A 27,793-nucleotide genomic window follows, 5' to 3' on the forward strand; every position below is an offset into this window, starting at 1 on the left:
ACCAGAAAGAAAGGCTGGTCCCAGGGATGGCCCTGCACATCCTGCTAGTCAGAGATTGACTGGGCTCAGAGAGTAGCACACGTAGCTGGCAGGAGTGGACATGGATGTACACCCTGAAAATGTAAACTTAGAAATGTTTTGGTTTGGATTGGGTTGATTTGGTTTGTTTGGGTTGGGCTGATTTTGGCTGATTTGTTTGTTTTGTTGGGTTTTCGGTTTTTTTGATACCTATGTTTGAAATCAGTGAAATGTTAGGAATAATGCTGGGAATGAGGGAGACTGAAATTGGACTAGAAGATCATTGTAGGTCCCTTCCAACTGAAATAGTTCTGTTCTGTTCCTTTCTGTTCCATTGCACTCCAGAATTTTGAAAATCCAGCAATGATCCTTTGAAAACCCTGATCCGAGTGAAAGGTGTTACTACCCAACTCCTATTTCTGAGACACTTAAGCTTATGTTTTAATTTCACCTTATACTAGAGGTACCTGGATCCAAAATTTGCACAAGCCTCATGATTCTCTCAGGTTTCCTTCATCCTTGTTCTTTCATGCTCTTTTTGGAAAGCACATAAAACCCTTCCTCCACTGGGAATGCAAGTGCCATGACCCAGTGTTCTATTTTGACATTAGGACAAATTAAATTGTTTCTTTCCATGCCAAATGAACCAGAAACCCCTGTTGTGCCATTATTATGATTACAACACTGTTCCTGAATGCATTAATTTCTCTTAGGAGTCCAAACAGTCTTTATATTTTGTGGGTAGAGGGAATGTTTTACAGAAGTAAAAAGAAGAAAAAGACAAAAAAAAAAAAAACACACCAAAAAACCCAACCCTTTCCTTTGTTTTTGCTAGACAAGCTACTTAGCATGCAATGCATTTAGAAAGGCTCTAGCTGAGTGTCTCAGTGGTTACTTTTTAAAAATCAGCAGGCATTGTTCTGGGGGTGGGCAAGCTGCCAGCATGAGCCTGAAAGCATTGCAGAAATTACTGAACTGGGAAACCACAGTGGCAAAGGAAAGGACTGAAATACAGACTCTGAGGTTGAGTTTCCTCCTGCTTCCTCCTTATAAAGCTGGCAGAGCTCTCTTGACTTCAGCTCCTGATGCACATCACTGTCAAGAGATGGGTTTGTGGGGAGAAATGGAACTGCCTGTTTATCCAGAGCTGTGCTACTGAGTTAAGTGGGATTACTCCAGATTATACACCAGAGATGTAACAGAGATCAGACTCTGGCCTTTTCAAGTGTAATTCACATCCTTACCCCATCCCACTGGCTCTTTTATCTTCATCCACCATGAAAAGGAGTCCTGCCTGGCTGACCTCCACTGTTAACAAGGCCTTTGAAAGAAACTAGGGAACCTGTTTATGTGGCACAGCTTGTTAGATGATACTACAGACTATTTTGTTGTGCAGTGTCACTGTTGTTTTTTTTTCCTTCTGGTCATGTTCAACTGAAGAGAAGATGTTTTTTCTTCCCACCACCTCCATTCTATAGATGTCACAGGGGCTCGACCAAAAAAAAAAAAAAAAAAAATCCTTGAAAAATCATAGAATCAGAATCACAGATTGGTTTGGGTTGGAAGGAACTTTAAAGATCATCTAGTTCCAACCCCCCTGCATGGGCAGGGACACCTCCCACCAGCCCTGGTGGCTCCAAGCCCCATCCAACCTGCCCTTCAACACTTCCAGGGATGGGGCAGCCACAGCTTCCCTGGGCAACCTGGGCCAGGGTCTCACCACCCTCACACTAAAGAATTTCTTCCTAATGTCTAAGCTAAATCTATCTTCTTCCATCTTAAAACCATTATCCCTTGCCATCTCACTACACACCCTGATTAAAAGCCCCTCCCCAGCTTTCCTGGAGCACCTTCAGGCACTGGAAGGTGCTCTAAGGTCTCCCTGGAGCCTTCTCTTCTCCAGGCTGAACAACCCCAACTCCAGAGCAGAGCTGCTCCAGCCCTCTGATCGTTGGTGTGACCCTTCTCTGGACTCACTTCAGGAGCTCCATGTCATTCTTATGTTGGGGGCTCCAGAACTGGAGCACAGTACCTTTGTGTGAGCTCGATCTAATTGATTCTCGACATCTTCAAGGTAGACATGAGCAACTGAGCTGGCTGGGGATACATCCTTCAAAGAGGAGAAACATTTGTAAGAAGAATCAGCATTTGGACGAGATAATGTATCTTCTCAAAGACACATTTTAAAATACCCTAACACCCACCAAGTGTCTATTTGTCCCAGGCAGAGTCTGAGATAATTAGCTGAGCTGTAGATGTCTTCAGTATGGTTAACTGGGACTAGAGCAGGTAATTTCTCATTTCTACACAGACAAATTGCTGGACATGGATGCCTGTTTGTACAGCCAGATTCATACTGAAGTTTGCCCATGTTCTTCCATCACTGGTCAACTCACTGAAGACTAGAGAATAGATATCTTGTGCATCTTAGAGAGGCTGAGCTCTCCAAATAGTGGGTCATTTTCAGCAGAGAGGATCTAATTTATAAATGCAAAGAGTTAAAAATGTAATTAGTGATTTTAGGTGCTTTTGGGGTTTTTTTTGTTATACAATTGTTGATAACTGAACACAGCCTGATTTCCAGACTGTGTGTGAGATGGGGTTCCCTTGGAACATCTGGCCCCTTTCAGATATTTTAGGTTGGCCATCCAAAGTGAAGTCACCCAGAAATGTTACTTTGCATTCAAAAATCTAAACTCTCAGTCCCATATATTGTGGGGGATCTTAAGTTTCTTTGCTTTGTAGATAGAAGAAAAAATAAGTCATTTTGAACACATTTTATATCTCATCTCTAAATCTCCTCTTCTCACCAGCTCTGCCACACACATCTTTATGGTTGGTTTTATGGGAACACAGTAAAATATTGCATAAAGAAGTTCCAGAAACATACCTAAAGCAAACACTACTCAGCTGCCTGGGATTTGTCTCACATGCACTATAATGATGGAATTTTAGCTCTGCCTCCTCACACTTAGCACACATACATAGATTTGTTTAGAGAGAAGATTTTCACTTATCTCCCAGCTGCTACCAGACTATCCTTTAAATGCCACAGAAGTTGCATGAAGCTCTCATTAGATCAGGAGTGGTTTATTCCTGTATGTTCTTTCAAATTGTTTCTTGGCATCTGATAAATGCACCATGACAACCACTGCTGGGATTTTGGGCTGTTGTCTCAGTGGGTGGGAAACCCTCCTACTCAGAACTGCAGGTACAAAGTAGACATTTTTCTGTTATTTGATGTTTTCCAGAGAGAACCATGAGGGGAAGAAAGCAGAGGCAAATAAAAGACATTTTTTAACTGACAGTCAGTTCTTAGTGACTTAAAATAATGTAGTGGGGGTGGTGTGGGAGAAGAAAAAAGATATTTCTTTCATTATGTTTTTTTTTCTAGCTTTAAAAATATATAGTAAAGTTAAGAAAAGCCCTCATATGCATATGGATCCTGTAATTATCTTGCTCTACAAATGAACATCCAAATGAATGTATATGGAATAAACCAGTAGAACCCTTTGGGGCATCTGGAGGAAGATTTTAAATACTGAAATGGAAATTACATTGTATTTATGATTTCTTACTTCCAACAGCTTAAAAAAAGAGCTGACCCAAACCAGTACTTAAACCTTCTTAGATGAATCTTTAGTCCTTGGTAGGACTTGCAGCTCAATAACTGGAAAACCATTCCTATATGTAAATATAACCAGTCTCTAGTACACCTCTGTGTACTTGATCTATGTAAGAATCCTCATGTCAGGTTCAGGAACCAACATTTTAACCTGTTTAACCTGAAAAAGAAGTGATTGAGACATCAAACTTTGTATTAACAATCTCTTATCCCTTCACGTATCCCTGTCTTTTTTTCCCTTCTGCTGAGTTTTTGGCTCAAAGGGATGATTGTAGGGTTGTGCTGTCAGTAGACACAGAAACACACATAAAGGCATTTTCCCAAATGGCCAAACAGTTTAGTAAGAGGCACCATGGAAATTGCCACAAAGATATTTATACTGCTTTCAGGTAACTTGGGTAAAAGAGTGTAAAAGAAATTTACAACAGGGTCAAACTAAAGAAATGGTATCTTTGCACTCAAATAAAATAATACAGTTACAAGTCAAACTTCCCACTCTCTGCCCTCTTAAAAATGGTTCTAAGTGTATTAACTTCCTTTTATCTTTATCTTTCTCATCCCTTCTCTTTTCTCACCCCATTCTTTCATCAATGACTGCAGCTGCTGGGACATGAATGACAACACTGCCTTGTGGTGGGTGATCAAGGGTCCTGTGGTTGGATCAATCATGGTAAGTAGCAGTTGGGGGAGTTGCTTCCTCAACAAGGTATCTAGGCTTCCTTTAGTTGATGAAGGTCTTGGATTTGATTCAAATTATGCTAGATACCCATGTATGGATGAGTAGGATGTTCTGTTTGGGAACAAATATGGGAATTTAGGAAATGAAATTGAGCCCCCAGACAGCCTGTTTAGTCTGAAAAGTCGTTTGTCTTACCACAAGCAAATGTTTTATTCTGGGCATGCTAAATTGCTCTCTATACTCCACTGACAGAATTAGCCAGGTCTTCATTGACTGTTGGAATTTAGATATCGAGCTCACAGCTAGCTCTCTTCATGTAGGTGTTTTCATGAGGTTTGGTCCTAAGCATTTGGGCAGTTAAAGTACAGGAACCTTCAAATACATTACAGGTAATTCAGCTAATAACACTGAAGGGTATTGAGATGGAGAGGGCCAATAATCCAGGGTGTTTGTGATATCAATGCATGTGAGCTCCCATACTTTAGAGATATATTCTATGAAAGAGCCCATTCTGGCTTTGGGGAATGAGTTTTACCCAGCTTCTGTTGAAGGTATTCAAGATTCAAATGACTAGCAAGGGACAATTGGGCTTCCTCATTCATACGTGGTCCTCAGATGAGATAGAAAATTCTTCTGAAAAAGCTGCTCACATGTAGTTTAAGTGATTTGTCTCCTAACAATAATAAAAGGCTGCATAAGGAACCAGCTAATACATCCCATTGCTTTCTTCTGGTATTGAAGCTATGGAGCTAGTGACAGCCAAATTGTAGCAGAAACATCAAAATAAACAGTAAAGATGCCCAGGGTGATATACAACTAAAAGACATAAATATGAATTTTAACATCTATTTTCCCCCCCCAAAAAAATAATAAATTCATCTCATCTGTCATCTCCTCTTGGACCAGATTCAGCCAAGTAGAGGGAAAGTGACAATACTGGGATTTTCAGGAAAGAGGAGACACTAAATAATGACTGAGAGATCCTGCTAAACTGAGAAGTGTCTTAGTTGAGAGGATGGGAGCTAAAGATATTTTACTGTTCAGAACTTTGCTCTCTGGTTTTGATGTGCAGGAACTTTATTCTTTGCACTGGTTGATAATGAAAAGTGTTGAAACATTTTTGTTCACATTTGTCTTATCTGGTGCTAGAGACTGAAGAAATTCTGCCTTACTTTAGCTACTGCAAGAAAAATTATTTTTGCCTGGAAAAGGGGCAATAAGACCCTTATAACTTTTCCTATTACCCCTGACCCTATAAAACTTCTAGACTGAAGTTTGGAGAAGAATAGGGCAATGGAGTCAGCAAGTCACTGGGAATGTCTCATTCTCATCCTTGAAAACCTGTATCACTATCATAATTTTTTCCTGTCTTTTTCCCCTAGATAAACTTTGTGCTTTTTATTGGCATAATTGTGATACTTGTGCAGAAACTCCAGTCGCCTGATATTGGGGGCAATGAATCCAGCATTTACTTGTAAGTACAAATAAAGCAGTAATCAATTTAGATTTCTAATATACACATAGGAAAAAAAGGACAAAGTCAAAAAGACACCTTGGCTGAATCAATTTGGTTTTCAAAAAGAGTCACAGGATCTATTTGGTTGACTTTTACTTTTTTTCTTTGAAATCCAAAAGCCACTGAAATGCAGATTCGTACCAGCTTTCACCTCTCTTGAATAGGTCAAGAAACTAAACATAAATACAAGATTTGAAAAACAAAACAAAACAAAACAACCCCCCAAAATGTCTTTACGGGTCAGTTATATGGAAATGAATATACTGACCAGGCATAAATATTATTCTTCTCATGGGACAGTCTATTGTGCTTCATACCTTCTAGGGCAGGGTCTAAAATTTTTTGAAAACAATAAGATTTGACAAAAAGATTTGGACTCAATTATATTTGAGGAAGATTCCCCCCAAATTGATTATGTTCATGTTTCTTATAAGTTTGAATTCTTTCCCCTTTAACCAAAGAATTCCCTCCTTTCACCTAGAATTGCTTCAGCATGCACAACAAATCTTAATTTTTTCCTTTAGAAGTTTTAAAACTTTGTGATACACATTTTTTTTTAAAACCAAACATCCTTTTTTTAGTTTCCATCTCATTAGAGGATAGAGGTTGGTCATTTGAGTTGATTGTCACTCCCATTTTGAGTGCATGCAGATAAAAATTCTAGAATAATTTTGAATTACTAGATTATGTGGCAGCACATCTGGTGTTTTCTTGGCTTTTCAGCCTAAACACCAAGCACATTTTCTTAGCATTTTTTAGTGAGATCTAGTGATTTCTATCACTCATGAACATAAGCAAGACTATTTGGTTTAGCACTGGATTCCTGGTGAAAAAAGGCAGGTCATGTAAGTCATAAATAAAAAGAAAGCTGTCAAGGTGAAGTAGAAGATCCTTATTTTGCAGTACCTTTTAAAAATAATCATCCAGTGATCAGTTTCACCCTAAGTAGTGATGTCATCCATCTAAATGACAAGTTTCAAGGGAAAATATGTCCTCCAGCTGCCTGCTTTTCTTCCCTTCTTTCCTATTGCCTTGTTAACATTTACACGAACTGGTAATGTTTTATGCATCACTTTTTGATGTCTGCAACCAGACATCTACTTATTGAAAGTATTGGCCTTCAAGCTTGCTCCAAGCTTTGTTTCCACAGACAAAAAAGGGACTTTAAGTTAATTTTGCAGGTGGATATATCTCAGAATTCAAACCCAGGAGAGAATGTAGTGGATAGGTTGACTGTATGCATGATTTGCCTAGGGCTTGCGTGAAGACTCCCCATGTAGGTGCTGCTGGGATGTCACCCACTGACTCTTAGGTTGCAATTAGCATCCAAAATGTGCAGAGCTAGTTCTGATTACGACCTACTAAGTGCATGTTTGATGTCTGGATGCACATCTCTCACCTATGAAGCAAAGCATGTCATAGACTCCAGTGATTTATCGAGGTTATAGAACATCCTTGTCATTTTTTATCAATATGGTGACTGGGTTTTACTGATATTTTTCCTATGTGTATAGTTACCAAACCCAAGAGAAAACATCATATTTTCTGTTCCATTCGCTGCCATTACTTTTCATATTTCTTTGCAACTTTATAAATGGGTGTGTATAGATTGAACTTGCATTTCTGTATGTGTTACGAAGTGGAGTGTTGTTTATCCAAACAGATTCGACCAAAGTCACACAGAAATGATAAAAAATGAAATAATAAGTCTATGAAGACATACACCAGGCGTATTCAATATTTTTGCACTCATATCCTATAAAAAGAGAGCTACTATAATGAAGAAAAACAAGATAGATCATAGTGTGGTCATGTCACCATATTGAAATCTCTGTGGCATTTAGACTGTGGTCCATATTAAGCATTTTCCATGTCCTATTTTGCTGTTTCAAATGATCCCATCAGACTAAACTCTCCATCCATACCTTTATTGAACAATATATTTAAGTACTTTGCCTTTAATACATGAGACAGATGAGTTGTGGTTGAAGAAGTGTGTTCAGCCTTCTTCTGAAGGCAATAAATATCACATGGTATCTGCAGTAGTGACGGACATTTACTTTGCTACCAATCTCCTACTCCTTGGAATAAAGCTTTATCCAGGACTTTCACCATCCAAAAAAGACCCCACCAAAATTTGGTTATTTATTTTGGGTAGGATTTATTTCCCTCTTAAATGTATGGTACATGTTGAGGTTCAGGCTGTTTACATTATTATTTTTGTTAGCAAAATCTACCTCCTGTTCTATTTTATAGACACTGTGGTCATGGTTCTGAAAACCACTTGAGCACGTATTTGGCTTTAAAGGCCTTGGGAATGTGCTTAAATTCAAAAATTAATTCTATGTGATTACCACTGTGCACTCATGATTAAAATTTCCCACTACTGATGTTTGCTGAGAGCTATGACAGGAACACAACAGAAGAGTGCACTGCTGGGTAACTAATGCTTAATTAGCACAGTGTAGCCATTATGAGACTTGCTTTTTTTAAAAAAAAAACAACAAACACAATAATTTGTATAATTTACAGCACAATAATGAGTGCTTTACTCCCATAAAAAAAACAGTCCCTGTCTCAGCAACCTGACGACCTAGATGCATCAGCCTTTGCCTTTAGGCTGACAAAAACTTAGAAGCATGGAGCTAATTCCTAACCATTTTCTGCATCAGTCAGATGCTTTCCTGTTTGCAGGCTTCCATTTTATCAGCTTCTATGTTCAGTCACTCATGACCAGTCTCATGCCTAATTGACCTTTCTTCACCCATTCAGTTGCCCCTCAAAACTGCCTGCATGCTGCTGATTCCATTTCAGACTGAATGGCTCCAAACCTGTCAGAGTCCAAGAAAGGAAGGACTCTATCCTTCTTGTACTGATGGTTTAGATGGAAACTCCTCCTTGTGGCTGAGATGTCTGAGGGCTAGATTCATCAAAACTACCTAAGCAGTTAAGGTAGTAACTAAAAAAGAAATTAAACCCAAATTTTAATATCAATTTTAATTTCATTATTTTATTTTTTTTCTCAGAACCTTAAGCAGCTTTCATGTGTCCTCCCAGTAGTCACCATAGTAATTATTTATTTTTTAGTGTTGGGAGTGAATGTGCCAAAGGCATAAAAAATACATAACTTTGTCTCTTGAACTGTGTTTGGTTTCAGTTGGCTGTGGATCAGTCCTGAATAATTCCACCAAATTTAACATCAAACAAAGCAGGGTCAGTGAGAAGTTCCTCAGCTGCTGGAGAGGCTAATGTAGTATTGATTGTATGCCTAGTCTTGTTAAGACAATTATCTGCATAGTTGAGACAGGTTTCTGGCCTGGTTTCTGGTGAAGGAATTGTATGAAGAGTTGGAATGTGCCATGGTCATAGACATGACATACTTAACCCAATAGCACAAATGGTAATGATATGTGTTGGTACCTGTATATTCAGTCCAGGTAGATTTTACTTAATGTGCTTCCAAACAGAAAGCATCACCTGATTTTTAGCAATCTCCAATTGCACAGTTTGTAATCATTTTGAAGGAGTAGAAGATGATTTAGGGACACTGTTCCACCGTATGCTGAAAGCCAAGTAACACCACATCAGAAGTCAGTTACTCCAATGTCCACTCTCAGTTCTGGGGATTAGAAACACATGTTCACAGACCTGCTATGACTGGTCCAGCACACATTGCATCACATCAGGCCCACATTATTTACATGGATTTTCACACACCAGTTCCTTGTCCAGAAATTTCGCAAACAAATGGATCTGGCAAGGCTTCGTTGTTTGTTTTTTCCCATGAGAAATCCAGCCAGTAGTGTGGAACATGGGACATGGTCAGAATCTGCTTTCAGGCATCCCAGTTTTAGTTATGTGGTTGCAGAGAGAGCACAGTCACCTTCCAACAAAGCCATATTCCTATGGAAATGCCTATGCCAAGCTTAAATCCATGCTGTTATTTTAATGAGCATTGTTGCACTGCTGAGAGTCATTAGAGACAAGAGATCATCTGACAGTGTCATTATCATAAACCACCACAGTATTTCAGTAGGTATGCATGATGTAGATGCATGCTGGACTAAACTTTAAGATTCAAAAGGCCCCCACATTTCCATCAATTCTTTGCTCACTTGTTCATTTTTGCAGATCAAACACATTTAACTTTAAAAGCTTACTTTATTTTTATTTTTAAAATTTATTTCCAGTTTATCATTAATAGTGTAATTTGGGAGGGGAAGCTTGTTTCTGCTTTTCCTTTAACAGATTCTTCATAAATTTTGTATCACTTGTTGAAAACTCAATGAAAAGAAAATAAACCCCACATATATGTAGCTAATTCAGGTCTACGTCATTCCTCCAATCAGCATCTTGCTGGAAAGAAAGGAGAATCATGGCATATATCATAGGTAGGTATGATTTTACATATGGTGCAACCTAGAGGGTTAGGGCAGGAGAAGCAATGTTGTAACACAGATGTTTTGGTAAACAACACTCCTCTACAGTTCACCTACAAAGTCACTGGACACTCAGTGATTCATTCTGCTACCGCTTCGTCTTGCTGCAAGTGCTCAGACTGCCAGCATTAATAATTATCCACAGGGTCTTCTTGTCAAAAGTCTCCTTTTTTTTTACAAGAAAATGGCAGATATTTGGTGATGGGTCTATTCTTTAGTAGGGCACTTGAATTTCTTAACCCCAGGTATTATCAGTTGAGCATTGGAATGCCCACTAACCCAGCAAGGAAAGGAACTCGTAGCCCTGGGCTGATCCTTTTTTATCACAAGAAAATACGAAGAAAAACATAGACAATGATCATTTGGTATCAGTGCATGATCAGCAAGGACTCAGTTCTCATTTCTATAAAAATGCTAGGAAAGGAGATGTTTGCTACTTTGATTGACACTACTTCTTGATTTATTTAATACTCTTGTTCACAACTCTATACTTTTCCTTTACGTTTCCTAAGACATATTGTGATTTTGGGTATTGGTTTGAGGGATTTTTGGTTTCTGTATTGTTTTCAGGTTTTTGTTGGCTTTTTTTAAGGGGGGGTTGTTAATCTTTTTGGCTAGGAACTGGAAAACAATTGAGTGTACTCCTTAGGAATGTAAGTTCATGTAGGTTATGTGCCATAATTACCAAGAATATATTTACACAGGAATTTATTTTCAGAAAAAGTAATAGAAAACCCAATTCTGCTTTTGATTATCTATCTATAAAGTGGCTGTGCTCTCAGCTACTGTAAAATCAACAAGCACAGAATATTTAGTGAGTTTATAATGTTGCTCTGAGCTGTTACTCCTGTTGAACACCTGAGGGTGTGATGCATACAGGGCGGCTGTGCACAATCCCCAGTGACTGTGGCAGCAAGAGGAACATGAACATGCATCTTGGATTGTCAAATCCAGCTTCCTCATCTAAACCCTGTCCTGTCATCCCTTGTCTATCTTTTACATTCATACAGTGATGATGGGATCAGACCTAAGACTATGTCCACCTTGAAAATGGTTTTATTTCATGGGCAACCTGTCAAAAGAATATTCCAGAAGAGTAAATCAATATTTTAAAAGGAAATTCCATCAATTTCCAATTATATACAAGTGCTTTCCTAGTGTTATGATAGGCTCTAATTTTGAAATCATTGATGACAAAATTTGCTTCTTGTGGTTACAAGCTCATCTGTGATGAATGCCATGTTAAAAAAGTGCTCTGCTTCTGTTATTTTGAAACCCTCAGCAGGTGGTTAGAGTGCAAGTCCATGATACCCTGGCCTGCACAGGTGATGTCTGTATGATGGAGGCTGTCTCCTGTTATTTTCTGTTTTGAAGTAGTAAAGAAAAAGAGGAGGATTTTTTTCTTTGAATATTATTTGTGCACATTGTTGCAAGGAATTTTTATGGGCAATTTTATGGTTTCAGTGAATATACAGACACTGTATACAACACTGATTTATGTAGTTGGTGAACTAGCTGAATTTTTTTTAAATCAAAGTTTCATGCTTAACAATTCTCTAATGGTGACTTCAAATTTCCACTTGACCCCATGATCTGTGGCAGCCTGAGAGAATGAGATTTTGTCCTAAATAAGCCAAACAGATCTTTTTTTCCCCTCTATCTGTTAAAAAAGCAAGCCATCAACTGGAAAAAGAACGTGTTTGCATTAAAAGAGAACCCATTCATAGATGTTACTCCTCTAGGAAGATTAAGGGGCCGTGCAGATCAGTGAGGGAGAGCACAATGCCACATTCAAGTGTGCTTTGCTTTATAGACATGTTCCTTCCACTCTTGTAAGGAGAAGCAGTAAAGTAAATCTTGATACACTCTCAACAGTCCAGTCAATGGTTGGATTAACCCTAAGAGCCCTGTTTCTGAGGAGGTTTAGGCACAAGAAAAGGCTGAATAGTGTCTTAGGGATTCCTATTGAAATGTTAGTAGTTCAGACTGAATAGTTCAGACCAAAATGTCTTTCAAAGCCAGTATCTAACATATTTTGGCTTGATTACCACAGCTGGTACCAGCACTCACAACAGCTAAGGGCTCAACCCAAAGTGATTTACATGTGTGTTTATGTTTGTGTTTGTGTACCTGGCTAAATACAGGTCTTTGCCTATACATACACTGTCTGAAATGCTACATATATATTCTAAAATTATTTCAATATTGCTTTTAAAACACCACAAATACTTTAGCAATGTGCACAATATAAAGCTTCTTACTTTGGAGTGAAACTGGCTCCATTGAACTAAATTCTCTGTAATATTCTAACTTCTGCCACACATGCAAATTCACTGATTAGCAAAAATAAGGCAGACTTCCAAAAGAAAATGTGCTTCAGACCCCAAGTGTTTCTAAAGTCACTGCACTACATCAGAATGGATAACTAGATTTTGATCTGTATTGATTAACTTCAGTTGTCATGGAGATCAGCAGGATAGGGAACATCCAGGGCCTAAGGCCACGTGTCTTTGCAAATGACCCATGGATTAAGGTGCAGTGTTACATCCTTTGTCAGGGTAGTTTACATACTGGGAAAGAATGGGTTTTGGAGATTCAGATCATTTTTCAGAAACCTCAAATTGAGAGCTAACTTGGGAGCATCCAAATTAGACCATTCTGTCTGTTTTCCCTTTCCTTCCTGTGTTGCTCATAACCAAGTTTGCTGTTTGGGATGCATTGTGAGGCTGAGAGGGATAGATCTGGAATCTTATTTCTCTCCAAATCAGTTTGCACCTTTGTTTCTTCAAATCAGTTACTTACTGTAAAGATAGGTGTAGAGTTGAAGCAACTGGTCATGCAGCAGCTGTTGCAAGACTGCAGACAATGGGGAATAATTCTGACATCTCTGATCTTGAACGTGCTTTCAACTTACATCAAAGCTTGGTGCCCACCAGCATCCATGGTCTTCCATTTACTTTTTGCTACCATTCACGTTTCTGCCACTACCATATGAGAACAAAAAGAGTTTAATTTCCCCTCAGTGTCTCTGCTTCTCCTTGCCATTGGTTTCTTGTGTCTCACTGCAGTGACCAACATGCTTCATGTCCAGTGGTTTTAGTTTTACATCTGAAGCTTTATTAGGGTGTGCTCCAAGCAAGTACATAGTCCTCACAGCATGAGGTATGGGAGGGGCAAGAAAGATGGTGCTGGAACAGTGCAGAAGGTTTTCTGATCTGAAGGCTTAACTTTTCATGAGGGTCTTGTTATTAATATTGTGTATAACAGGATCTGTGTGGTGCAAACTGGGTAATTGGTTAGCTACCCAGGAACAGATTCTACTTGCCTTGGGGGAGTGCAAGTACACACTCAAAGGCCACCAGGTTACAATGGTTTACTATTGAATTAAGTCTCAGTGAAGGAGGTTTTAGCACATGTATTCTAGGTCAAGACAGGACCTATCCAAAACTGTGTATATGGTTCACATCATAGTCTCAGTACCTCATTTGCTGCGCACCTTCATCATTACTGAGAGATTCCCAAATGTAAATCCTCTTATATTTCCACTGAAAACACTGGAGTTGTTCAGCTGATTAAATGCCTGCAAGCCCAGGTCTTTTCAGCCAAGACAACACTGTTTTCATTAAGGAGGAGTGTAGATGTCAGTTGAAACTTGGTTCATTGTCTGCAGGGATGTTGTCTAACATCAACATTGTATAAGTAGTGAGGCAGGTGAGGCAAAACAACATAAGTGAAGATTCAGAGCTGCAACTTATATAAATTCAATGTAGCTGCACCAATGCTGAGGTCTGCCAGGTGACACGACTAAGACCTGTCCATAATGTTAGAACATCAACTTCTTGTGCCAGACTGTGACAAGAAATAGTTCATGGATTTTTCTTATTTCTTTGTTTTAAGGACAATGAGATGACCACATTTTGGGATATTTTTATCTGGCTTCAGACATACGTATTCTTCATTTCAAACACCCTTTAAGAATGTCACTTGGTGTGGTGCACTTTGCTCACTAAAGATGCTGTTGTTTCTATGCTAGTTATGTTCCTGCACCACCATCAGAATTATTCCATAATGCTTGGCATTAGCCTATGCTCTGGAGTCAGTGAGAACAATCTAGTTTTTTAAAAAGGGGATCTCCAGAGTTAATACAGAGGAAGGATCAGAACACATAATCTTGAAGCTAGAGTTAAAGACTGGATATATTCTGCTTTCCTCTACCAGCTTTGTTCCCTAGAGCACAGCTAAATGCTGAGCTTTATCTCATTATTTGAACTCCATGTACAGCAATGGCTTTCTCCATCCTTCTATGTCTACCCTATAGAAGTTAGCAAAGTCAAGAATGAACAGTGTAGAGATGACTCTTGGCTGTCTTTGACTATTCTGGTTCAAGTCTCAGTTCTGTGCAAAGTTCTGAATTATTGGACAAAAATTTACAGTTTAAACTCATATTTGTAAAACATTCCTTTTCAGCCACAGCTACAGTTTGCAAGCAGTAATCCAGCCTCAGCCTCTGGAGAAGTGACAGTGGCTTCCTCACAGACATATTTCTGTGTCAAATTATTGCTGTAATTACCATGCCAGCTTTCAGTTACAATGGATTAAATCTAACTTTAGTGGAATTCAAAGTACAGTCATGTAAAGTGTATAGAGGACATTGAATGTTCTCTAGAATATAGGAGTTTTGAAATCTGTAGAAGACTCTTGTGAAGTTTCCTACAAACATTTTAGGTTTTAGCTTGAATTTCACTGACTTTATAAGTACATAGACACCAAAATGCAAATCTTTATGTGCCTCTAAATCACTGATGAGAAAACAAACAATCAAACAAACAAAACAATCTACTGAGCTGTGTAAATCACACCTTATCAAAAGAGCAAAGAGAAACAAAGCTGCCCTCTCACATGTTAAATCAAAGCAAGAGTCCTAAAAGAGGTAGAGAGCAAAAAGTCAGATGAAAGAACACTACTACCACCTATTAAAGTAAACTCATTTTAATCTGTTTTGGATAAAGACTGTAAAGGAGACCTCACACTGTCTCTACCTTTTTTTCCCCAACTTGTTCTCGTGTGTCAGAAGATGATCTTGAAATACCTGAGACCCCTTAGAGAGGTCAGGGGAATTTTTTTATTTTATTTTTTTGTGTGTGTGACATTACCAGTAAAACATAGGTAACAGGACTAAGACTTTGGCAAAAGGTGTCTAGACTAAGACTTTTTAACTTGTTTTCAGTTGAACAAAGTTGTCTTTCTTACGAAGAGCACAGCCATGGTTGTACTTTTAGCAAGACAGAATGGGACCCACCTGATGTAAGAAAATAATTGTGCTGGGTTCCTTGGTACAATTTGTTTCATTCTAAAAGAGAATACAGGTCTGGTAAATCTCACTTTATGATCCATTTCTTCACCACTGACTGCAAAGCTAACATAGGATAACCAAGTCCTATGACAACCAAGTAAAAGGGACACACTTATGAAGATAAAAAAATGAGAGGAGATGGAACTAAATAACAACTATGCTGAAAAGCACCCCAGTTTATTCTGTGTCTGGATGAGAGGGGTTAATGATTCTACTTGTGTGTAGTGGACCAGGGTCCACAGCCACTGTGGCAGGAAGGATTTGTGTAGCTTGTTTTCTTCTTACAGAACAAATTCAGTTTTCTGAACTGTCTACATCTGCTCAGTTAGCCTTGGGTTTCTGTGGATGTAGTTATTTAGCCCAGGAAGCAAGTCTAGCTTCGGGAAATCCTTAGTTATCAAGTAGCAAGGAGAAGAAGTCACTCAACCTGTAGCAATAGCTGTAGGTAAGTAGGCATATAGCATAAATAATAGGTGGTATGGCTCAATTTTTCTGATTTGTTTTTCTTTGTCTCCCATAAAATCTCTCTGCTTTCACTTTGGTTAAGTTTTTGCTATATTTTCAGTACTTTATTTCATTGATTTGTTTCTACATTCTTTCTCCTCCTACTACATGGTTGCCTAATCCTATTTGTAGTGAGGTTAAGTAGAATTACTTGAGCAGGGTGCACAAGGATTCTTAATGAGGCACAATTTTAATATGCATGAATCAAATCTACCTGTGTTGTGTTTCCCAGAGGATTCTCCTTCAGCATATTCAGAAACAATTCACAAACTCTCTCAGTCCCTGTGTCTTATTAGCAACCAAAACCCAGAACCCTGATCTTTATTGTTATGGATCTACACGGCCTTGATAATAGAGCATAACGTCATTCCCCTGAATCACCACGTTCATTTTACTTCTCTCAAACACCTCTGAGAAACTCACAAAGTCTTTAGAATTTAATTGCAACAACCTTTGCCTCAAATTTGTGTGCTCTCTCTTTTGCGTTAACTTGCCAGACGTTCCGTCTGACCAGATGGTCTTCAGCCACATCATGAATCACTCCTTTAATCCTGGGAATGTTTAACTTTTTCTTTCCCCTTCCACCCTAGCACCCTCCCTCTTCCTCCCAGATGCAGCTGCAGTCCATGCACAGGACACATGCGGTGAGACTCACCTTGTTTGCCTTTAGCTGTCTAAAGTCTCGTGCTCAACCTAAGCAGTCCAGTTGTTGTCTATGGTCGAGCTGAGAGACCAGGGCTCCTCTTTAAGACAACACATTCCTTATGTCTTAGGCCCCTCTGTTGCACAGGTCAGCTCAGCCTCTGGAAGTGCCCATTTCTTTCCATGATTGAGTGAGTTTAAAGGTGATGCTTCAGTTTGTCTTAGATACATATAGTTAGATGTCACCAACTCCATTCTGTGTGTGCCTGCAGAGATCTGAGGATCCTGCCCTAATCCTTGCAGTGTTTTGATATCCATAATCTCACTTATATTCATTTTCTCTAATTTGGCTATTTTTTATTCCTTCCCATTTCTCTCTGGTTCCTGCCTCCTCTGTCTCTTCTCACTTTCTCCCTTTACTTCCATCAATGTTTCTACTTTGATAATAAATAAGCAAACAAATATAAAGTTAAAAGAATAAAGGGGAGGGGGAAGGGGGGGAAGAAAAGTTCTGTCAATTCTGTATTCTAAATATTTTGGGACATTTTACAATACCTAAAATCAGAGAGATCAAATGATTCTACCTACACTAGATAGGGTGGCAGAAAAAGTTCTAACAGCACTAAAATAGGTTTTCTTAAGATGTGCTAGAAAAATTTTCCATCACAAGCCCATGTTTAAACATTCCCTCACTGAGCAGCAGTTATTTTTAGATACTATTTTCAAAATCAAGTCTGTCCTTTTTTATATTTCTAGCAAATATCAAGTGCTGTCATGTTATTTCTACTCACTGGAAAAGCCTAGAATGAAAATCAATCCCTGCCAAATAAAACAGGTCATAAACTGAAGGAAACATGGGTGGGATTTTTTACTCCTTGAGGTTACCACAGCAACACTAAGCAAGTCACTGAAGAACAAAATCCCAGGACTAAGGGTGTTCAAAGTGATTATTGATTTTTAAATGTTTCATTTTTAGGTTATGTATCTTAAACTGCTTTCAGAAGCACTGTTTTTCAAAGCATGCTGAGCAGCCCTCTTGTGGTGAAAATTGGTCTGAAAATGTGTTTCAGATCAGGTGAAGAAAACATGAGTGAGACATTCAAAATCCAAAGTCACTTCTAAAAGCCTCAGCCATGCAAAAAAGGAGAAATCCCTAATACTTTGCTCCTTGTATTTGATCAGTCTTTTCTGATGATTAAGGCACAGCTCCATAAAAAAAGCAGAGGCAGTGCAAAAATTTTATCACAAAAGTGATACTATAAAAGAAGAGTTATTTTCATATTTATTCCCTTATTATTATCCAAGAAACGAGATTTCTTTTATAAGTTGAAACATGATTACTCTTTCTATTTGCTAGGTGTGTGCATGCCATGATATTGTATTCTTAGCAGCTCTTCTGCTATAATCTTTCCTAACAACACAGTTGTCAGGTTTGGATTACCCAAAAGGAAAGAAACCAAACCAAAATAAAAAAAAAAATCTAGTAAATAGGAGATATTTAATCTGTTTCCAAATAATTCTGTTTTACTGTTCAGCTTATAAACTTTATCTCCCATCTATGCCTAGATGAAAACAACACTTAGACTATGTGTATTAGCAAAGAAACAGAAAGGGAGATTGATTATTTGGAATAAAGTGAAATATTTGCTTTGTAGGAAATTGCTTTAAAAAAAAATTATGTTATCCTACCTAGTCAATGGAGACCCAGTTAGGGTAGTATCTGGCATGCTGTTCTTGCCATCCTAAAGTGGACATGTAAAATAAATCAGATATATTCTTACAATAAGTGTTTATTTCTCTTGTTCTCTCTAGTGATCCTCAAGGGACCAAGGATGTCCATTACCTGGACACCTATACTGTAAAATTTTCCCTGAGGTGTGTCCCACCAAAACAACCATATTTTGAAAACAAAACAGAATGATAGAATTATAGAATAATAGAATGTCTTTTGTTGGAAGGGACATATAAAGGTCATTTAGTCCAACCTCCCTACTGTAAGCAGGGACATCTCCAACTAGACCAAAAATCTCCCATCAAAATTCAACAAGAAATTATTATTTTAAGTTCTCATCTTTTCCAGCCTACAATAACAGATGCAAAATCTCTGTCCCTCAGATCCATCAGAATGTCATCCCATGTTGTTTCAGATTACCCTTCTTGACAGCTCTCTAACTAGTTGTAAGCGTAAACATCCCAGTCTCCATAGCAGCTCTTGGTAGTACACAAAAAGTGGAGACCTTGGTCCTGATCCACAGTGTATGTGCCTGCTGCTTTCTTGACCACACCTCTCCTAGTGTGTGTGACCAAAATTAAAGAACACTTCTGAATTACCAGTCAGACATGTAGTTTCCATACTGTATTGCCCTTTCCATGCATCAAGGAAGCTGGGCAAAAAAGTGCTTTGGTGTCCTCCCTGGAACTCTTCACTCAAAAGAAGGGCTCCACACTACCCTGGGTACTTACACATGAAACTGAGGACATCTGATCCAACTTCATTTTAGATTTATCTCCATCCTACAAGTTTATGTTACTAGTTAATTGTTCTCCACAAGTGTGCAGTCAACTCCCATTTACTATATTGTTCTGTTACCCTCTGTACAATCCCAGACTGCAAAGCTCACGTGTATTTTGATGCTTAACCTGCTGCCCACCTGCCTCCAGGCTGTTCAGTCTTTGGTTTGTCTCATCACAGTTGCCAGCAACAGCCAGCGCATCTTCTGATTTTGTTGTTACTTTTGCTTCAGTCAAGCAGCTGGTTTGTGCTGTGATTTCATCCTGTCACGTCTGCTTCCCATCTTTGTGATGTGTCTCATGAAATGTGTTGAACGTGACCTACCTTGGCCTGTTCACGGGATGCTGAAAAAAATGCTAATCTTGTCATATTTAGCAGCTGCGTTCAGAAATGCTACTGTAAGCCTAAGAGGGCTAACCAGCACTCTTGCAAGATGTCAGAACTATCAACCATTACCCTGTAAGTGTATGCAATCCTGTGACATTACTGTGTTTGTATGACGCATGTTGCAAGTAAATGAATGGATCTTAGCAGAGGGGTAGTAACCAGAGAGCAAGCATTCCTTGGGTTCTTGTTGCATGTAGAATATTAATTTTTGTGTGTGTGTTTTTTGCTGTTGAACCACAATCAAGGGGTTTAAGGTTATTTTTTGGAAAAAAAAAAAAAAAAATCATTGCTATTTGTGGTTTTGGGTAGTGTCTGTATAGAAACTGTTAATAGTTATTCTGCATTATACAGCAAAGAGGTGAGCTGAGAGTAAATACTGCACCTGAAAGTTTCTTGGAACAGCAAAGGCAGGGCAGGATTGAGTGAATCAGACTCAGCTGGGTGTAAAACCACTTAGGTCCATTGAATTGAGTGGAGTTTTCTTCATATACACCCAGGGGTGAGGAAAGGCTAAAGTTAAACTAATAGCAATGTATTCTGTAACTAGTCAGAAGTCTTTGACAAAAAGATTTGCCCATGGGAAGGGAGTCATCTAGAAAAGTGAATAAGTGGGAACAAATCACTTTCTCACAGTGCACCTTACTCTGTAATTTGTACAGGAAGGCCACAAGATTAATTCAGATGAGGTGTGCCTTTCAGAAATCTATTATACAGTATGTTTCCTGATGAACTTGGCCCTGAATTTCATAACAGTCTTATGAATGCAGATCAACAGTCTCAGAAACGTCCTGCCACAGAGATCCAACAGTCCAGCATTTTGTTGAAGAATACTCAGTAGTTCTTTGATACCATGAAGGAAAAAAATGTTGTTGGATACCTACATATTTTGTCATGTTTGTTAGCCAGGAAAAACAAACAAACAAACAAAAAAACCCCAAAAAACAAAAAATCATTTAAAACATGCAAAGAAATTTTCTCTCTGATTTCACATCTACTCTAGGTATTTAAGAAACAGATCAATGCAAAAGATCAAAAGATTAGGTGAACAGACTGACATTGTGCAAAAGCAGATAGAAGAGAAAGAGAACAGAAGAACAGTCAGCAGTTCCATCTTCTAAACTGAGAGAAAAATCTAAGAACAGGTAAAATTAGGACCTGCATTTAGGAGATGTGTACAGTATGAAGTTCACTCAAATTTCTAAAACCTAATGCAGCACAGATTTCATGCTGTGCCTTTGCAGAGAGACAAACTTCACATTAAGTAAGTGCAGAGTTTCAGAAAGATGTCAGACTGACAACTGTCTAAGGTGAAATCCTCTACCTGGTCAAGGGCAAGAAGAGTTCAGTTTAAACAGAAGCCCAGAAAAATTCTGTACACTTCTAATAAACATAATCAAACCTTATTTTTTTTGTGTGTTAGAATTTAAAAATTTTGGTAATCTTCCACTGATTGTCAAGTCCTTATTCTGATTTATGCATGGGAAAATTAAAACCTTTATTTAATTCCTGTGTTTAGGTGTTACATCAGGTCTTTGAAAGTGATCCTACAGATGTAACTCAGCCTTTGGAAAAGACATGTATTCATCAGGGAGACTAGTGAGATTTCTGAAAGTCACATATTTATCATGTTTACCATCTTTTTGATAAAATAGATAGTCTGGTTTATTTAATATGAGCTATGTTCAGCATTTCATTCCCAGTGATATCCTGTGTGTTCATGGTTTGCTCTTTATTCTTCTATTTGAAATAGTATTCTTAAATTTTTTTTTTTACTTATTCATCACTGAGTTAGAACCAGAGAGTTGTAATTCCTTTAATCTAAACTTTACAAGGCAACAATACAGCAATTGATATGACAAACTCAGTCTAGATTCCCCCTGTAGTCAATTGAGAGACTTAGGGTGTGATAAGGACTTCCCTAGGAACAGAGAATTCTTCCTTGTGCCCAAGTGCCTGTTACTCTTTGTTGACAATAAAGGGAATATGGGTGTGGAATTAATTTAACTAATGTTGCCATTGCAGATATGTCATAACTTTAACCTAGTCAATACGTACATCAATAGATGCATTCATTGCATACCCATGGGGTTTCCAACTGGAGTCACCTCCTCTTAAAGGGGCATCTATAGCAGGCAAGAGCTATGCCCTGAAAGTGCATTTTTCTCTGCATCAGTTTTAGGGATATTATGTCAATAATTTCAATATAGAGATTTACAGTATGTATGTCCAAACCTTTGTGAGATCAGTGGTTTTCTGTGTGACTACCACAGACCTTGATGTGTTCACTACAAAAGTTTAGACTTGATCAAATTAAATTCACTTAAGAATCAGCATTTAAACTGAACAATTCTCTTAATTTGAAGACCCAGGCCTAAATAGTAAAAAAACACCCCAACTACATAGTTTTGTTTCAAAGGCTACAGGCTTGAGGGCCTTTTTCTTGACAATCAGTGGTATTTTGTTTCAGCAAAGCTGAGTTGGGTGGTGGGAACCGATAAAACCAAGGCAACAAACTCTTTGCCAGAGTAAAAGTTATTCTCCAATTTATCCTTTTCTTAACAGCACACAGTGTCATCTGTCAAATCTTACAGAAGTTATAATGGCTTTTTTGAGCTACACGACTTCATTTCACCATTGCACACCAAGTTACATGGCTCACAGGTGCCTCTTTCTTCCTAATGCTCTTGAAAAAACACAATTCATCATCATCCACACAGTCATTAGTATCTCTCTAGTTTTTCTTATCATGAAAATATTTTCCTCTTTCTCAATCTTAATCATCTATAAACTTCAGAATGTGTTCTTACATTTCATGTACTTTCTTCATCACTTCAATAACAATAATGAAGACAGTAGCTCAGATAAATTGATGATGACATTATATTCCAAGATCCTACAAACTAATTGCATGATTAATCAGATGTAATTAATGCCAGAAAACTGACAGTAGAAAAAGTCTTCTGCATCTTTCCCAAAATGTATCTCCTGTGACTGTGGTGAGACACCACAGAGTGATAGGAAATTCTATCCAGACTTTCAAATCAAAACATTTATCCTTTTGTTCTTGTTGTCATTAATTCTGAATATAAAGGGTAACAGATTTTGAGGGATGATAATTATCTGTCCAGTTTACTACATTCATTTGATTATTTTTATTATTTTTTTAAATTCCATTCAAGACACTTATGTTCTTTACATCATTTTATGTTTATGGAGATAGTGTTGTTCTGCAGTCTTTTCCAAAATGTTTTTGTTCCTTTTTATTAATCTGATTACAGGTCTATAGAGAAAAAAGGACTAGAAGGGACCTCGAAATGTTTTTGAGTTCATTATACTGAGTCATTCCTGTAGAGATGCTTTTTCTAGAGATCACCACAGTTGGAGGCTCTGTATGCTCTTCATCAAAATTTTCCAAAGTTGTTCCTCTCTTCTTAAAATAACTCACAAGACTTGTGCTCCCTGGTTTGTGGGGTTTTTCATCAAGTCTTGAGAGCTGATGTGCATCTGACTAAAGAACTGTGTGTTTAGTGCAATCTCAAGGCAAGGGTTGTGGAGTGTGTATCACCATCAGTGCACAAGTATGACTGAGGGACACCAGCAACCAACTGATGTCTCATTTCCAGTTCACTGTTGGATATAACAATGTATGTTCACAGAGTTCTTGCAGATATATGAAGTCTTTGCCTTCACTGAGACAAACACATCATTTTGGGGATGTAGTGGAACATGTATTAGTAAACCAAAGATGTCTGCAATATGCCATGTGGATATAAGCAGCATAAACACTTGAATTTGAAAAAAATATACAGATTTTCCAAAAATCTTTAGGGCTTTTTAGCTTCCTTTGAGCTCCATCTACCCTCTTAACCTACTTAAAGGAAAGAAAACATTTTTTGTCCCTTTTGAAAATGTCCTGGAGATTACTTTAGGCCACTTTTTTTATAGTAAAGAACTTGACCTTATTTTCAGATCAACATTTGCTTTCTCTTGGGTCTTTTTTGCTGCTCAGTCAGCAAGTGACACTGACCAAAACTGATGCATAAGTCTTGGCTGGACCCCTGTTTTGGGGGAATTTCATCCATACTCACTTAAGTTCTTACAGATATACAGATTCATTTCCAACTCTTTTGTATATACCCACTAAGTTAGATTTCCCTCTACATCAGTTACACAGTGCAATTCCACTTAGGTTTCCAACAATATAAATGAGAACAAAATCCAGATCTTGAGAAATACTCATAAGAACACAGAGGGCTTTTTAAGATTGCTTTGTATTGCTGTTTGGGATTTTTTTTTTACTTGCAGAATTAAATTCACACACACACACAAAACCAAGTTATTTCAAACACTCCACTGGGATTAAGCAATTGGGTGAGAGGTTTATTATTGTGTTCTGGTAGCAGTCTGAATCCCTTAGCAAGATTAACCTCCTCGTGTTTGGCATGGTAGAAAATAAACCCTGCTTACAATAATGCAAATTAAAATAACAGTGCAGAGTATTAAGCATTACTAATGTGCTATTATTGTAGCAGTGTGAAGAAGTGGGAGCAAACTACAGTGTGTGTGAAATCACTGTTTGGGAACAAATGTGAATGTTGTATATTTGTTTGTATAATTATACAGTGTATGTATTTTCCAAAAGTGAGGCAAGCGGATATTTTCTGTGTATTTTTTTCTTTAATTAAAGCACAAGTTGTTTATTTCAAGGCTGCATTAAAGTTCTTTCACTCTATTCTAACAGGAGACTGGCTCGCTCTACACTGCTGCTTATCCCCTTGTTTGGAATTCACTACACAGTGTTTGCTTTTTCTCCTGAAAATGTCAGTAAGAGGGAGAGACTAGTGTTTGAATTGGGACTGGGATCTTTCCAGGTGATTATACAGTGAATTCTGCTTTCGTTAAAAAGAAATGTCTATTCATTGTAGCTACTTTGCATGCACAGCTTTCAGACTGTGTGTTTATTTGTGTATATATTTTGAATACCAGGATTTTGGTTTTCTTTGCCTGATTGTTTGTTTTCACTCCAGCTATTTTCTAGCATTTGCTGAAGGATTTGAATTACATTACTTTTTTGTCTCCTGTTTACCTAGGGTTTTGTTGTTGCTGTTCTTTATTGTTTCTTGAATGGGGAGGTAAGACGTTTAATATTTAACATTCCCCACCCACCATCCCCATCCCATTTCCTTGTGGGAGTAACTGCTGTTCTAACCCTTCACTGTAACTCATCATCTACCATCTTCCCTAATGTCTTTGGCTGAATCTCACGATGCCTCAGCAAGAGGAAGAGAATGTCTGATGTCTTTATTAAACCAAGACTTTGGTCTTTCCAGAGATGATGTCTCAGATGAATGTTCCCTAGCAGAGGCAGGGACGGTGCTGGGCTCTTTGGTCATATAACCCCAGATGCAAAACTTTGCCTTTGTCTTTGTTAAACTTCATGCAGCTCTAGCAGCCCACTCTGCCAGCCTGTTCCATTTCCTCTGTAAGGTGGCTCTGCCTTCTCACGTGTCCACCTCAACACACGTATTGGTGTTATCAGCCAACTTGGTGAGGGTGCTTTCAATCCCATCATCCAGATCACTTATGGAACAGTGTGGTGTTGGAAGGGACCTTTAAAGGTCATCTAGCCCCCCTGCAGGGCACAGGGACATTTTTTAACTAGATCAGGTTACTCAGGTTACTTAGAGCATGGTCAAGCCTGACTTGGTTATTTCCAGGTATTTATGAAGATGTTGAACATGTGGAGTTTGGTATCAATTTTTGTTTTACATGAAGTGCAATTCCACCTCCTCTTCTTCCCTTTCTATCTTCACAAAAGCTTTTGTAGCCATCCATTATGGTTTTCTGGTCATGGGATTTTTCCCACCAAGTTTCTGTGTTTTCTATAATATCATCATTCTTGGACTGGGCATAGAGCTCCAGTTTCTCATGTTTGCTGGCCAGACTACACCCAGTGCTATACACAAACGTAAGGTGCTGGGACTCAATGTTCTTGCCTTTGGCAAGGGTTATCCAACCTGCTGCTTATGAATATGCAGATTTCATTGCTTTGGACACTAAAGTTTTTTAGTTTAAAGTTCATTCGTTTAAACCACAATTCATTAAGTCAGCCAATCTGCTAGTGGAGATTATCCTGCCTTTTCAAAGTAGGTGTATCCCATCTCTTCCTCAAAGCTCAAACAAGCTATGGCATGCCATAGATGCATATGAATCCAAGAGTTGCCATCTACTTAGAGGTGGTCTGAGAGTAGGAGGCAAATTTTCAGTAGATGTGCATCCATTAGTGGCAGGTGAGAGACAAGTTGCCCTCTTGGACAGGTTATTTCACTCCTGCCTAGAACCTTTTGGTTGCCATTTTCTTTGACTCCTTGCTATGTACTTGGTACTATCCACCAATGAAAACAGGAGGTTTTTTCCAAGCACCTAGCCTAAAAAACCGTGTTGGAGTTAGTGTTGAACAGGTCTTCTATGCACCTCTGGGCTGATCCTAAATTATCTGAAATAGAGGCACAGAACCCAGGCTGTTGTTTCCACTGCATGGCTGGAGCTCTTTCAGACATGGAGATTTTGCAGAAATGAGGACTTTAATAATAGTCTTGAAACTTGTTCTTTCAAATGGTGGGGTTTTTTTCTAAGCTTGATAACTTTTCAGCATGTCCTCGAGCGGCTAAGTACATAAAAAATGACCTTTTGAAGTTTCTCCCTAAAGGTGCAATCAGAAATAAAGAGAAAATGGAGGAGCTGGAAAGTCAACCGGTATTTTGCTGTGGATTTCAAACATCGTCATCCTTCTCTAGCGAGCAGCGGAGTGAACGGGGGGACACAACTCTCCATTCTGAGCAAGAGCAGCTCTCAGATTCGGATGTCCAGCATAAATGCGGAGAACTTAGCGACATGAGCAGCTAAGGAAAACCAATCAATCTACAAGCAAACCAAAAAACACCCCTTCAAAAAAACACACAAGAAAACACACCATTTCGGTGATAGAGTGGGTCTTATCTTTTTCCTTTCCTTTCCTTTCCTTTCCTTTCCTTTCCTTTCCTTTCCTTTCCTTTCCTTTCCTTTCCTTTCCTTTCCTTTCCTTTCCTTTCCTTTCCTTTCCTTTCCTTTCCTTTCCTTTCCTTTCCTTTCCTTTCCTTTCCTTTCCTTTCCTTTCCTTTCCTTTCCTTTCCTTTCCTTTCCTTTCCTTTCCTTTCCTTTCCTTTCCTTTCCTTTCCTTTCCTTTCCTTTCCTTTCCTTTCCTTTCCTTTCCTTTCCTTTCCTTTCCTTTCCTTTCCTTTCCTTTCCTTTCCTTTCCTTTCCTTTCCTTTCCTTTCCTTTCCTTTCCTTTCCTTTCCTTTCCTTTCCTTTCCTTTCCTTTCCTTTCCTTTCCTTTCCTTTCCTTTCCTTTCCTTTCCTTTCCTTTCCTTTCCTTTCCTTTCCTTTCCTTTCCTTTCCTTTCCTTTCCTTTCCTTTCCTTTCCTTTCCTTTCCTTTCCTTTCCTTTCCTTTCCTTTCCTTTCCTTTCCTTTCCTTTCCTTTCCTTTCCTTTCCTTTCCTTTCCTTTCCTTTCCTCTCCTCTCCTCTCCTCTCCTCTCCTCTCCTCTCCTCTCCTCTCCTATTTTCAGAGGTAGAAAAGCAAAGGAAACATGTATATATCTATCTTTTTAACAATCACTGTAAATACCCAACTCTACTCAAGACCATTACTGGAAAAATGTTCCCAAGTTCCAGAGCAGGCCAAGCCCACCCACTCAATGTTTTACATTTCAGAGCATCTGCAAGTAATCCATTGTCAGTCAAAAGTAACAAGTGATTGCTATGCAGCTGTGATCCTTGGTTGCCAAACTGATACTAATCTGTGAATGGACATCACCATTGTTATTTTGGAAGCTGGTTCCCATTTTGGTTTGGATTTGCCTTTTTTCTTTGTCTTAGTCAAACTTATCTTAACCTGTCCCTGTCTTTTGGCATGTGAATTTCTGCAGTGTTTCTTGTTTGAGTCTTAGGATGGAGCTAACATGCTTGAGTTAATCAAACCAGCTGATTGAGGAAGAACTCCAGAAAACTGAGTTCATGGATGGCTTTAGTCAGATACTCCCAGTGGACTCAAAGAAACTGCTGAGCCAACATGAAGCTC

General features: G+C 38.5%; 1 protein-coding gene across 1 annotated transcript in view; it reads left to right on the plus strand.

Annotated features, from left to right (window-relative positions):
* LOC104393729 (pituitary adenylate cyclase-activating polypeptide type I receptor) overlaps positions 1-26,573 on the plus strand; it is a gene marked incomplete at its 5' end in the record, with an annotated part of 27,153 nt that extends 580 nt beyond the window's left edge. The window contains 5 exons of the mRNA XM_010003246.1: positions 4,244-4,313; positions 5,705-5,796; positions 24,417-24,546; positions 24,766-24,807; positions 26,385-26,573. Coding sequence (XP_010001548.1) covers positions 4,244-4,313; positions 5,705-5,796; positions 24,417-24,546; positions 24,766-24,807; positions 26,385-26,573 — 523 coding nt within the window. The remainder of the gene's footprint in view (positions 1-4,243; positions 4,314-5,704; positions 5,797-24,416; positions 24,547-24,765; positions 24,808-26,384) is intronic.
* Between the last annotated feature and the right edge of the window lie 1,220 nt (positions 26,574-27,793).

Source organism: Chaetura pelagica, unplaced genomic scaffold (assembly GCF_000747805.2).
Source record: "Chaetura pelagica isolate M959 unplaced genomic scaffold, ChaPel_1.0 scaffold201, whole genome shotgun sequence".
Lineage (NCBI taxonomy): Eukaryota > Metazoa > Chordata > Aves > Apodiformes > Apodidae > Chaetura > Chaetura pelagica.